This window comes from Scomber japonicus, chromosome 2 (genome assembly GCF_027409825.1).
Source record: "Scomber japonicus isolate fScoJap1 chromosome 2, fScoJap1.pri, whole genome shotgun sequence".
In the NCBI taxonomy this organism is placed as follows: Eukaryota; Metazoa; Chordata; class Actinopteri; order Scombriformes; family Scombridae; genus Scomber; species Scomber japonicus.
In genome coordinates, this window is record NC_070579.1 from 29,397,179 (window position 1) to 29,411,090 (window position 13,912).

At 40.4% G+C, this 13,912-nt stretch overlaps 1 protein-coding gene across 1 annotated transcript in view; it reads left to right on the top strand.

The window, feature by feature from the left end:
* The first annotated feature begins 613 nt into the window (after nucleotides 1-613).
* pkd1a (polycystic kidney disease 1a) overlaps nucleotides 614-13,912 on the top strand; it is a 61,203-nt gene continuing 47,904 nt past the window's right edge. The window contains exon 1 of the mRNA XM_053341082.1: nucleotides 614-966. Within this exon, the coding sequence (XP_053197057.1) occupies nucleotides 692-966 (275 nt within the window). The 5' untranslated portion in view covers nucleotides 614-691. The remainder of the gene's footprint in view (nucleotides 967-13,912) is intronic.

Here is a 13,912-nt window from a genome sequence, read left to right on the forward strand (position 1 = left end):
AGTTAGTCAACCTGATATGAATGTACACAAAATGTATGTAGTTGACTTCGTTTTCTGAATGATTTAATTTCATTATACAAAATATATTTTAATACAGCTGTACCCTGGCACAAATTAAACCAAAGACCTCCATCTGATAAGATTTTGGCTTTTAGAAGTTTTATTACAGAAATCGTATGAGACCATGACCAGCACAGTCATACCTTATGTCACTGTTATATAGCCTACGGATGGAATGATAGTGAAAGTAATTGATCCCCCTTTTTGCTGAGGGCCCCTTGGAAACACTCAAGGTCCCCAGACCCCAATTTGATAACCACCGATGGTACATTATAAGAGGAAATAAAATTAAGCAATGTTTCAGCGGTGGTTGAGGGAATTGCATGAAGCGGAGGAGGGAGGAGGAGGAGAGAGGAAGTTCTCCAAAACTTTTTTCTTCGCTGAAAGTATTCTGGAGACGCTCCGTTAGAATTTCGGAGGAAGGGGATCCGACCTGAAGAACAAGGGTAAACGCTGGGAATATAACGTCAGATAACGGTGTCAAAAAGTTCATCCCTTCTTCTGTGTTTGTACCCTCACATGAAAACTGTGAAAAAAGGACGCGTGGGTTTGCCTTTGTCCTGTGCGTTTTGTTCCTTCCCAGAGTGAGAGGACTTACACCATCAGAGGCGATGAGATGTGAGTAAAAGCTATGCCTTGTGAAAATGGACAGACTTTATCCAAGCGAAAACATGGCGTCTGCGTCCCGAGGTTTAGTTTCTTTTCCAGTCTGCTACTGGCGCTCTGCTGTCTGGAGGTATGGGGCTCCGGGCCGCAGGGAGACGACGGCAGGAGCTGCAACCCCTGTCCCGTTAACTGCAGCTGCGCTCTGGCGGGGCCCCAGCCGTCCTGCGTCGTCAACTGCTCCAACATCGGGCTGGAGAGGGCCCCAGCTGCGGCCGACATCCCGCTGGCCACCAACGTGCTGTAAGTAAAGCCTAAATCAGTTTTCAGTCAGGTTTGAACCTCTGGAATAGATTCAACCCAGTGTCCTCCTGAAGAAAAAACAACAGCCTTATTAAACTCCAATCATTTCTTATAAGTTTGGGATAATGGCATAAGTAGATGTGATTAGGCTCATTATTCTCTCACATTTCATTTTTATGTTTTATGTTTTTTGTTTTTTTTTTGGGCTTGTTTTTGTTTTGTTTTGTTTTTTTGTTTGGGTTTTCATGTGTGTGTGTGTGTGTGTGTGTGGGGAGGGGGGGGGGGTTAATATTGCTATTGATTTATTATTTTCACTTGAACTCTTTAGTTATTTGTAACCCACCAACAGGAGGTCACAGTTTACCATGTTGTTGTTATTCAGCCTGCACCACATGTCTGCTCTTTGCATCTTCCAAACATGAGAAAAATGAGTTTCTCACTCCAAATTCATTGCTTTTTGTTTTTGCTGTTGTCATGAAAATGAATTATGATAATTGATTAAGTCACTTGTGAGTACTTGCTGATTTTCTCCATTGTATATTATTAGAAATAAGTCATTTTTGTGTTTTAGAGCGTTGGTCTAAACTCAGCAAACTGAACATAATCACCTTTGGCTCTGGAGAAAATGTGATGGGTGTTTTTTTTAATTATCAAAGATTTTATATTTTACATAGTGATGAATCAGTTTATGAAGAAAATTCCAATAATACTACTACTATAATAATAATGAAAATGATAATGAAAGTAGTAGTTGGTTGCAGCCCTTGTTATGCATGAGTAACCTGCAGATGTGGTGAGTGGATTAATATGGTCTCAGAAAACTGGCATTAAATCAAGACTGTGCACGCATGTTAGTTATTGAAAACAAAATATAGAAAAATCCGCACAAAAAAAGAAAAAAGGAAAAAAAACACACATACGGACATTTGGATGCACAAATTGACAATAATAACAAAATAATAATAACTTAGTGTACTTAAAGGTTACGTTTATTGTTACCTCAGGCTTCTGATAGAGGCCATACTGCTAGTGACAATGTATGTGTTTTAGTGCATGTGTGTGTGTGTGTGTCTCAGATCAGTATTTTAAATGGTCACCAGAGAAGTGAAACTGGTGTTTGTGGTGCAGATCAGCCTTCAGCCTCTGGTGCTGCTGCAGCGAGAACATTCTGTTCTGTGCCGACGGAAGCCATATGTTATCAATTATTCATTTCCCCTCAAACTACCTTCTTTTATTTAACTTAAAGATTTACCCTACATACCAGGCCCGAAAACGGGGTACACAGTTGCAGGACTGCATCAGAGACTTGAATAAATAAGCATATGAATATTGTTTACATGAGCTTTTCAGAAGTGTGTGTTTCCGTTGAACGTCTTCATAACTAAAGCCGTTGCATTAAAGCATTTAAACCTTCCCTCTCATCAGGTGGCCTTAATGTCACTTGACATACAGTAATAGTATTTGCATGAGAGAGGGGAAGGGGGCTACGTAGGTGTAAGGTTAATTAGAGGTGGATCCTGCAGCGGGATCTCTAATCATGTCAAACTCTATTGCTGTATTAATTGCATTAGTCTGGATAAACCTCCTCGGGTCCTACTGTACCAGCGGCAGCCATATGGGGAGATGACTGACTGTTGAACATTACTGTCGTCACTAATTTGGCCTCTTGCTTCACGCTCCCACCGTACAGCCAGAAGCATGGAGATAAAATCTGATATTTTGCTTTTAATTAATTCTGATTTCATGGTCGACCGTGGCAGGTGGAGACATCCAGCCAAGATCCAGTGGAGAACTTAACAATATTAATTTTATAAATCTGTTGGCAGTGCTTGGCCCGTGTTACCTATCTGCTCATTATTTAAAGAACAAAAGAAGGTCATTTACTCGCAGTGTCTTGTCTGGGTAATGGCCTTCAGACTGTCTGAGGTGGGGAGATGAGAGGGCAGGACTAAAAAATGTATCGTGTGGTTAGCTCTCCTAAAATCATCTTTCTCTGCGTTTTATTCCGAGAGCACATTTGCCTGTTCGTGATGATAACCATGAAACTTTACGAGGTGCACGAGCTCAAAAGGAAAGGTCACTTCAGTCCATATCCTTTAGGCCTCCTCTTCAAAAATATGATGACAGATTGGACTTTTTTCCCTCTTTGCAGTTTCAGTTTGTTATTGGCATTGCTGTGTGTGGATTCAAGAACTTGGAAGTGTAAGCAAACTGTGGATCTGAACTTGATTAGTTGTTCATTGCTCACTGAACATGACAGTCCTTTATACATCAAGCAGGGTAGCTGTAAATGAATAATAGGCTGATACTGTTGTTGGTAGTACTAATGAGTGAGTGTGTGTGACTATGCACAAGTGTGTATCTCAGCACTTCCTCTTTCACTCACTCACTCACTCACTCAGGTGGATTGTGTGAGAAAGCTGCGTCAGCCTTAAGTCTTCACTGTGTGCTACGCTGACTCTTTTGCTACACACAGACTGAGCTACAAAATTAAACACAGGCATTCACATCCTGACATGATGCTATAAATGTAGCTACAAGATGAAGGATTAAATAATTTTCTCACTTGTTAAATACGCGGTCTTAACTGTGTGATGTAGCTTCACTACTTGTTTTCCCTTTGTTGAGCATCATACCAATTTCTCTCCTCTCATTCCCTGTCCCTGTCTTTCACTGCCAACAGTCCAATAAAGGGAAAAATGCCAAAAGATTTTTTTTTTTTTTAAGACAAATTATAATTTAGATTTGTAGTGGTAGATGAAAAGTGATGTAGGGGATGTGTCTGCATCAAATGTCATGTCTATGTATCCTATAGTCAGTGAGGTATTTCTCTTAAAGTCACAAAGAAGCAAAGACAGGGCAGCATAAAGGCTGAAAGTCATGTATCTATATTTGTGTCCATCCATCCAGTAGATATAGAGCTATTTTACTGCATCCTCCCTTGAGCCACACTAATTGCACGGTTGAAAAATATGATAATTTCTTGGAGTCTCTTAGAGTGTAAAGTGCTCTTTATTTCAGGTCAGGCAGGGTGCCACATTATCTCAATGTGTTTAAATATTTTTTAAGTACATTTATTTAGTCGTTTGTTTACTTCTGCAGTAAACAGATGAAAGGACGCTGGTATGATCCAGTACTACACTCAGTGTGAGTGACTGATATTACAATAAGTTGGAAAGAGAGACGTTATCATCTCATGCTGTGGCAGAGGTTTATTTCATCAGATGAAATTTCAGATGCATTTGTTGTGTTGAAATGGTGACAGATAACGTCTGATGTTCACTTATTCTAACACAATAAGCAACTTGATGTGACCTTCATGTGTTGCTGTGAGTCTCGGCTCGTTGTGTGTGTGTGTGTGTGTGTGTGTGTGTGTATGCATGCACAGCCTTATAGCTCGTGTACTTTGCAGTGTGTGTGTGTGTGTGTTTTTTCAATTTGTGAAAGAGGGAGAGATTAAGTTTTATTGACAATCGCATGCACTTCATTGTTTTATAAAGACATTTAAACCATAGCAGTGATACCCATTAAACCATAATGTGATTATTTTGATTCTTGATCTGTACTTTAATACTACATTAAACTAATATTCAGTGAGAGAATGTTCTCAGTGGCAGTGACATTTCTCAGAAGCTAAATTATTATTCTGATTATTAGAAAAAACAATTTCATCAAATCTTAAAAATATAGAGATGCTCCCACTCTGAATATTCCTGTATCAAGTTTGCTCCTAAATATGCACACATGCACTGCAGGCCTGGACCAGTTTTGTGTGTGTTTTCTGTTAGTCCCAAAACCATTGGCAACCACAAACCTTACAGTCATACAGCTTCTCTTTCTGTGGAAGGCAACAAATTTCCATGTGATGAATTGAAATGTCAGACAGTAATGGAAACTGCCTCCACTTTCCCCCATTCCTAATATTGACAGGTACAGCATTATTACAGAAGCAAGAGAATGTCATATAATGAAAGAGAAAGAGCCGAAAATTAAGTTGCACCTTCTGTTGTTCCCCCGGCTACTTTAACACATGTGATGTGACCCCATATCAAAATGCTTGAGACACACCCCGCGTAGGAAATCATCCAGTTTTTAATTATTTATTTATTTATTTTTGGATTCCTGTTACACTAGTCCATCTGCTCCAACCCACACACATAATAAAAATCTTTTCACACTTCATACAGACAGTTTATGCAAGTTTATGAAGTCACTTCTGGGAACTGCTTGTGGACTGGTCTCAGGTTCTGCTTCTTCTTCTTCGTCATCTTTTTTCTTTTTTTAAAAAGTTTTTACAGCTTTTGTTTTGTGTGCAGATTGTTGAGACATAAATCATCATGAGGCATAGTGCGTCCTGGAACAGTAAACAGAGAAAGTGAATGAGAAATTAGTTCAGCTTCTGTCTGAAAGTATACTGAGCAGAACTCCAGCTATGGTGGAAGGGTTGGTAAAGTTATCTAGATCAATTATTTCATCATTTAATGTGATTACTTCGGGTTTTTTTTAAATGTTACATTTGTAATAGACTGAATAATATGTACATACATAGTGAATCTGGTCATATATGTATTACTGTCATTTATCATTTTGATTGGTTGCCAAACTTGCAGTGGGCGGGTCTTACCTAATGTGAGCCAGTCAGAGGACCGACAACAGGGGGAGAGAGTAAACTAAATTTCACCTTTTTCAGATTGAAAAATGGAAAATGGGAAAATAATAAAAAGCTGAATTTTATACAAATTAACATTAAAAAGCCCCATTAATTAGGCCAAGATATAACAGTTTAGTTTCAAAACTAACTTTGCTCAACATGATCAGCTTTTTTGGACAGTGCACCGTTTACCTGAACTGTAAACACACTCCTTCACCATGGTCCGTTCTGCCCTGCACAGGAGAATCTTGTGTTGTTACCATGGCAGCGAGATGCACACACACACACACACACACACACACACACACACACACACACACACACACATACATATATAATATACACAGACACACAGTTGAGGCGTGGCAATGAGCTTTTGAAACAAGTCTTATTTACAGGGAGCAGTTATAGCTTCCCACCAGGGCATGAGGCTTCACAGCTGTCATATAGACAAGACTCAAATCTTTTCTCTTTCTTGTTATGTTCTCTTTCTCTCCTCCTCCAGAGGCTGTTATCATCCATATAACCACCTATATACACACGCTGACTTTAATGAAGTGGGGAAGGAAAGACTGAATGTACCGTACTGGACCATATGCGAGGGAGAATTTGTTGTGTTACCATGGCAATAGTAACTAATGACATCACTCACAGAAGCACAGACATTCCAGGTCATAAATAAGAGAGCGAGGGGAAGAAACAGGGAAAGAAGAAGAACAAGAAGTCTAGATAGCTCCCATCCTCTCCTTCAGTGTGTATATGTGTGTGTGTGTGTGTGTGTGTGTGTGTGTGTGTGTGTGTGTGTGTGTGTGTGTGTATGTGTGTGTGTGCGTGTGTGTGTGACCACGTGCTTAGTAATTTTTAACTGCTGGTAACAGAAATGTCTTGGTTCATTATTAACTCACTCAAGTGGTGGTGGTGATTACACGGCAGGCTGAAGAAGGAACTCATTTTCGCAAGAAGGGCTTAGGGTGTGTGTGTGTGTGTGTGTGTGTGTGTTTGTGTGTTTGTGTGTGAGATACAACCTCCAGTAGCCTGAAATATGGTTGCAGCTAAGCATTATTTCATTATCGGATCCATCAATTAATCTGCCAATTATTTTCCCAATTCATTTATTGTTTAGACAACGACAAATAGAGAAAAATAGAGAACAATTGAATTCTCAATTCCTCAAACGCCATGGTGATGTCTCTAGTTTGCTTGTTTTGTCTGACCAGGAGGTTTACAGGTTAAGATATTCTGTTATATACTGTATGACAAGGATAACTGGTAATCAGCTATTCATCAACATTATTATTATATTTGATTATCAAAATAGTTGTTTATTATTTTTCCGGTGAACCGTTAATCAATTAATTAAATAATTAAATAATCATTGCGGCTCTGGTCTGAGGTTATACTTTGTCTTTGAAGGGTTTCTTAAATTTGTTTAATCTGTAGCAACACTTTTCTTCCTCACACCTGTCAGCACAACTGTCCTCTGACACTCATCTTTAATACTTAAAAGCTTTTTATGTCAGATTTCTAATTAGTCTATTTTACACTCTGCTTGCTATCAATTACCACATGTACAGCAAACGCTTTAAGCAGGTTTGACAGTGATAAATTGATGTTATTAATATGCCCAGCTTGGCATGTGCGGTCACATCAATCACATTATGCATACGTTGCAAAATGTAGAGTAGGTTTGGCAGAAGTAACTGAGCTAAAAATCAAAAATGACGCTGATGTCTTTTAAAGTGATCGCTCAAAATGTATGCTTTAAGTTCCAAACGCTCGCACCCTGTAGTCTTACAAGGTGGATGTGAAAAGTTTGTAGATTGCTCATGACGGAGAGCAGTCAGTTGGAGTTCAGTCAGTCAGTTTCAATAGATTGAAATCAAGTTTTTGTAGCAGATCCATAATATCTTCTCATATTCAATTTCTCTGTAGTCCATTTGAATTGGCAGTAGCTCACAGACAGTCATACTTTTACCAAAATATTACTAAATAAACTGCAACTTTGAGGTTTTAACAGCATTTTGGGAAACTGCTAGAGAAGTGGATTAAGAGTACATTTATATGGACATTTTGATGCTTTTCTTCTGCCATGACTCAGCAGGTGTTAATAGAACATGATCTGACAAATAACATCTAGTGGGAATCAATGCTAATGTTACCCAGTGTTTTACATTTTCCAAGAGGAAAACCAACTTAACTGTACAATGTGAATGTTTTAAAGGGACAAACATATTAAATCACTAATCACATAACCAATGCCACAGTGTGTGAGTATGTTTGAAAAAAGGGAAAATATGTATCAACTTTCAGAGGTGATACAGAGCTTCAATGTGCTCCATTCAGCAACACACCACAGAGGTTGACAGTGTGTCTCCTAGCAACGCAGCCCCCAGCTGTCAGTCAACTGCTGCCATGGGAACCAACCACCCAGACATCTGAACCTTAGATGCCATTGCACCAAATATGTCTAAAAACAGTTTCATGCTCTTTTGAAAAAGTGTAAATATTGTTTATGTATCATAGTTGCATTGTCATCATCATACGATGAAAGAGAAACTGACATCCTGAACATAAAGTAATTCATCATGGCAGCTTGGAATGACACATGTTGCTGTGCTCGATACAGATAATGCATTGCTTTTTAGCTCAGGGCTACATTGTAATGAAGTCATCCAGGGTTTCCTACATTAGACCTGCATTAAAGCTTGGTTTAGCATACTGCCAAGCAGAGCTGACTGGTGAGGAAAAACATAACAGTGTGTGTATGCTTGCAGTTGCAAAGCCTCATTCCCTGCTGAAAAGTCTAATCTGTAGTCTAATCTCTGCACTGTCTTTCAGTGTGAAGAAAAAAGAATATGAAAGCTTGATCGAGATGAGAAACTTATAGAGAACTGATCATGATAATGTAAACTCTATCCAGTTTTTACTTGATGCAGCTCATTGTTTTGGATGCAGTCAATTTAAATTTTCCCCCTTGGGGTGATTTGTGTGAGGCGGCGAGAGACACAGAGAGAGAGATGGTCAGAGAGAGGGAAGGGGGAGAGGGGAGTGCAAGGGGACAGAGTGCAAACTATGGCAATGTGTTTAAATTTGACTTGTGCTCCAGCATGACGACAAAACAAGTGAACCTGTTGTCTTCCTGTTGTTACTTACCAACAGAAAGAAATGGAGAGAGTGATAATTGGATTTTGTTCCCTGCATTTAGATATAAAAAGTGAAGACTACAGACTGCAGTGTGTGTGTGTGTGTGTGTGTGTGTGTGTGTGTGTGTGTGTGTGTGTGTGTGTGTGTGTGTGTGTGTGTGTGTGTGTGTGTGTGTGTGTGTGCGTGTGTGTGTGTGTGTGTGCGTGCGTGTGAGAGAGAGAGAGACAGAGAGAGAGAGAGAGTGTGAGAGAGAGAGAGCGTGTGAGAGAGAGAGAGAGAGAGAGAGAGAGAGAGAGAGAGAGAGAGAGTTTGTGAGGCAATTGCAGAAGCACAAGCTGTTTGTGTAGTCTGTTCAACCTGAGTGGAGAGTCACAGACAAAAAGATATCCCTGGACTGCACTCTGCATGAGCTAAATGCTAACAAGGGGCTCTGATGCTGGACATGGAAAATTCGGTTGTCAGCCTCTAAACTGTGGAATTACATCCCTGCCAGAATTACAATGCAATGCAAATCAGCAGTGTGTTTCGTCTTTATTCAATGTCATGACATAATTCAAATTCATAACAAAAAGTCTGTTTAGCATTTTCATTTGTATGTTGAGGTCATTCAGACTGTGTCCTTTGTCGTTTTCTGATGTAACCTTTTCATAGTTTAAAGAAAACACAAACATGATCATGAGATAAAGGATATAATGCAAATATAATCTCTCTTTTTTTTAATTCATAGAAGATTCATGCCTGTGAATCTGTTCGAGGCCAGCACATTTGAGTCATGCTCACATTATACCAGTGAACATGAAATTGAGAAAGAGCTGAGAGCACAATGAACAAAACTGAATTTAGTAGGAAAAGGATGAAGTCTCCCTGCTCAGGGTATAGAGGACTCAGCCAAGGAAGTCGTCATTTTTCAGCAGTCGGCCTCTTTGCTGCCGGCCGGCTGAAACTCTGCTCGTCTCGATGGTGTTGGAAGCTTATTTAAGTGCTGTGACAGACTTCATTATCGTGCTTTCTGCTCTCTTTGCTGTTTGCTTGTATCGTTGCATTCGTCTCTGCTTTCTCAGCTCTTTCTGTTTCACTTGTTGTGTCAGTTTATGTGGAGCTTCCCACTTTAACAAAGAGCTAAAATATACCGAAACGCTGCTTTCTACAAATCCCAACATTCACAGATTCGTCGCCTGAGGACAGATGTATAAACGCTCCGTAGGTTCATGATGAGAAATATGCATATATATACTCTTTGTGTCAGATTTATACAGCAGTGCTCGTATGTGATTATGCCTTTTGATTCGCAGACATTATTCAGCTGTGGTGCATACACAGGATGTAGATTTGTCCTTAATCTGATTTTCGCATGTAAACACCCCCGCTCCACCGGTCTTTAAACGGGTCAATGAAAAGAGCAGCAAAGAAATGTTATCACCATCCACGTTGCAATGGTAAGGTCATCCAAATATTCCAGTCCATATAAACGTAGTGAACAAGCTTTAACAGTAGGTTTGTTTCAGAGGGATACTGTATATTTCCAGTTTTCAGTCCCCATCAAGACAGAATGTAGTTATTGTATGTGTACACCAGGAAACTCAAAAGATGAAAGGGTGTGTGCACAGCGGAGACAAATGCATTAACTAAAGTAACGTAAAAGCGATCTTACTGTCTCTCCTTTAATCATGTAATCTCGTTGCTACCTCTTGAAGATGTTACTAAAGCACGAGGTAATGGAAACACTGAGACACACATTTTCACAGTGAATTGGCTTCCTTTAAGGAAATTGGAAACTCATGAATTGCACATTAGTGTGCAGAAAAAAAACTGTTGTCCAGCAATACTACAAAGAAAATGAAAAGTCTGCTTTGCATTTACCTTTGATGACAGCATCCTGTCATAACTTCAAGGACATAGAAAACCTGCTTCCAAAACAGCAGTTATTGTAATTGCGACAATACGTGACGTAGAAGAAGGTGTAATTACGTTCAACATTTACCATTTCATTTGCATGTTTCTGTCATGCAAGAGTGACGCTAATTAGTGAGTGTGAGTAAGTCAGTGAGATTGGCAGTGTTTTAGAAATTCACATGCTATACTGCCAAAGTTCAAATGTCCATCTTTTACATTTGCACCTTTAGATTCAAAAGAACAGGGGACAGATTTATCAACAGTGAATACACATAAAAAACATGCATGCCCTGTTTCATGCACAAAACTGGTATTTGTTTTAAAAAAAACAACAAGAAACAAGAAATCTTGTTGGAGATTACAATGAGTATTTTTAATTGTTTTAATGTCTAGGGGCACATCTATAAACACATACTTTTGTGCCCCCCAATCTTACTTTTGTATTTATTTTAGTCATTTTGCATTTGACATAATTTTATTTTGCTGTGTTAATGCTCTCTTCATTCCATCCTTTATTGTGAATCATACTGTATTAATCCTACAACCTCAATAACAAAAAATGGCTGTCTGTCTAAAGTTTGAAGCTGACAGTTGAGAAATAGCTTGGCATTTGGCAGATGCTTTCCTTCAAAGTGACTTAATGGTAGATTTCAGCAATGTGTGGATGATATGTCTACACTGTCGGAAATCAAACAAGACAGTGAAGAAGTAGAAGCAGGTCCCAAAACACTGCTGTTTATTCAAAACATTTGTTTCCATTTGCACTCAAGTTTTTAGGGATCTTTACCAGGTTTTTCTCATTCCTGGCACTGTCATTTAGTTTAGTGTGTGTGTGTGTGTGCGTGTGTTTGCAAATTAATAGAAGCAGAATTGAGAAGAATTTGACTTTTACGTTTCATTTTCAGATAATGTCAATTATTATTGTCCATTATTATTATTTAAATTATGGCAGAAGTTTAACTTCACATTAAAAGTGATCAGAAGTTATTTTTCCTTCATATAGTCTCACACCAGACGCAACGTAGGCCTGCAGCCGATTACTGATCTTAGTCCACAGTTTACGGCTGTGGGATTGACACAGTTTCGTTTACCAGAAAAAGAATGAGCAATGAGCACAAGACATCGTTACAGGATTTTTGTTTTTCCTGCATGCATTGACAGCATGTAAGAGTGTGTGTTTGTGTGTGTGTCTTTCTTTGAGTGAGTGTGTTAAACCGCTGCACACAGCTGCCCTTCACTTGCCAGCTGGACACCAGACAACCCAGGCAGCAGCAGCTGGAAAAATGGACAGAATGTTCTAAACAGCAGAGGAGAGGAGAGGAGACGAGACGAGACAAGAGGAGAGGAGAGGAGAGGAGAGGAGAGTGTTTTCGACCCTGCCAGACACACTGTGAAGCAAACTGTAACACGTTTTAGACCAAACCTCTTCAATAGACACCCCCTTCTCCCCAGTTCCTAGCCCCATTCCCCTGATTTCATGCTCCCACTGCTCTTCCTGCAGTAGGGAAAGTACCCAGCTACTCTCCCACCTCCTCCACCCATGTCTCGGGCATGAGGTGGCCAGCTGGCAGCTGTCTCACATGAAGCTGTGTCAGTGTGGACGAGACAGGGCCCAGGTAGGACAGGCAGCTCACAGTGGGACCATTGTTCACCACACCTCACTGCTGGTTTCCCCAATTTCTCCTCTGCTTCCCCTTCACACCTAACTTCTCCACCTCCAACTCCATCATCCTTAACTCCTCCTCCTCTTCACTTTTGTCTGTGCTGCTCCTGCTCCCTTTCCTGTCAGACTCATATGGTTCTGCCCAGCCTTCGAATATAAACAAAGCAGTAGTGCGACAGAAGGAAAAAGAGGACGGAAAGAAAGGGGGAGAAGTAGTGAGTGGGGGAGGGAGCAGCAGAGGATTCAGGCAGGGAGGCAGAGGGGGATGAAAGCGACCACAGAGCAGTCTGTGTTTAGTGGGTTAGTGGAGCGCTGGCCTTCGCTTACAGGGACCACTTCACCACCACGATCCAGCAGATGCCAATCTGTCCTGTGATCAGACCTACATCACAGATTTCATCATCGGACTAAGGACTGCTTGTTTTTTTACGGAGGGAAATGAAACAAATATCAATCTTCTTTAGTGTCTTCATTTTTGTCGTTTTCATTTCCCAGAACTATCACAATTCTTCTCTGTCTCTTCAGATTTATCTTTTCCTCAGTTCATAGTCTCTCCAGAGCCTGTGCCCGCTCCTCCTCTGTCATTCCCACTGCCCGAGCACAGAGTAGTCAATGAGGACTGTGTGTGTGTGTGTGTGTGTGTGTGTGTGTGTGTGTGTTCTCATCCTCCAGCTCAGAATAAGTGGCACCAGACAGGCCTTATAAGGAGTGGTTAGATCATTGGCCACACCGTTAGTAAAACAGAACCATATGTGTGCTGTTTGTGTGTGTGTGTGTGTGTGTGTGTGCACGGATGTGTGCACGTGTGTTTGCACGTGTGTGTGCACGTGTGTGTGTGTATGCGTGCATAGCCCTATAGCTCAAGTGTGCTTTGCAGTGTGTGTGTGTGTTTGTGTGTGTGTGTGTAAGTAAAACCATGTGTGTCCAAAGGTAGCTGAAAGAACAGGAGCCTGTTGCTAATAGACATGGTGAAGGTCACGTTATATGGTCATGTTAAACACACACACATACATACACTTTCTCTTAATTTCCTCTTGTCTCTCCAGTGTTTCCCTTTAGGTCAGAAAGACCATTTTTATGTAAAGTCAAGTAGTACACACATACACACACGCAACTGGCATTGATGTTTGACAGCATTACATAAGACGAGGTGTCAGCCTAATGTGTGAATGATCAGCATGTGGGTGGAGTGTCTTTCTGCCGTCCCGTTTTATCTTCTGATGGGTTAAGCAGTAGAGAACTCTCTCTCTCTTTCTCTCTCTCTCTCTCTCCCTCTCTCGGTCTCCATCTTTCTTACACAGCTCGTCTGGAATGTACAGATGTTTCCTTTTGGGAATGGGCGTCCTGCTCTGTTCTCACACACACACACACACACACACACACACACACAAACACGCACACATTCATGTTTCCATCACTTTAGAGGACATTACATTGACTTACATTCATTTCCTGGAGACCTATCCTAACCGTAACCAATACATGCCTAACCCTGACCCTTACATAACCCTAAATTTACCTTAAATTTAAGTCAAATCTTCACTCTAAAATTAAGGATTTACGTTAAGTAGACTTGCTTTTTGTCCCCAAGGCGA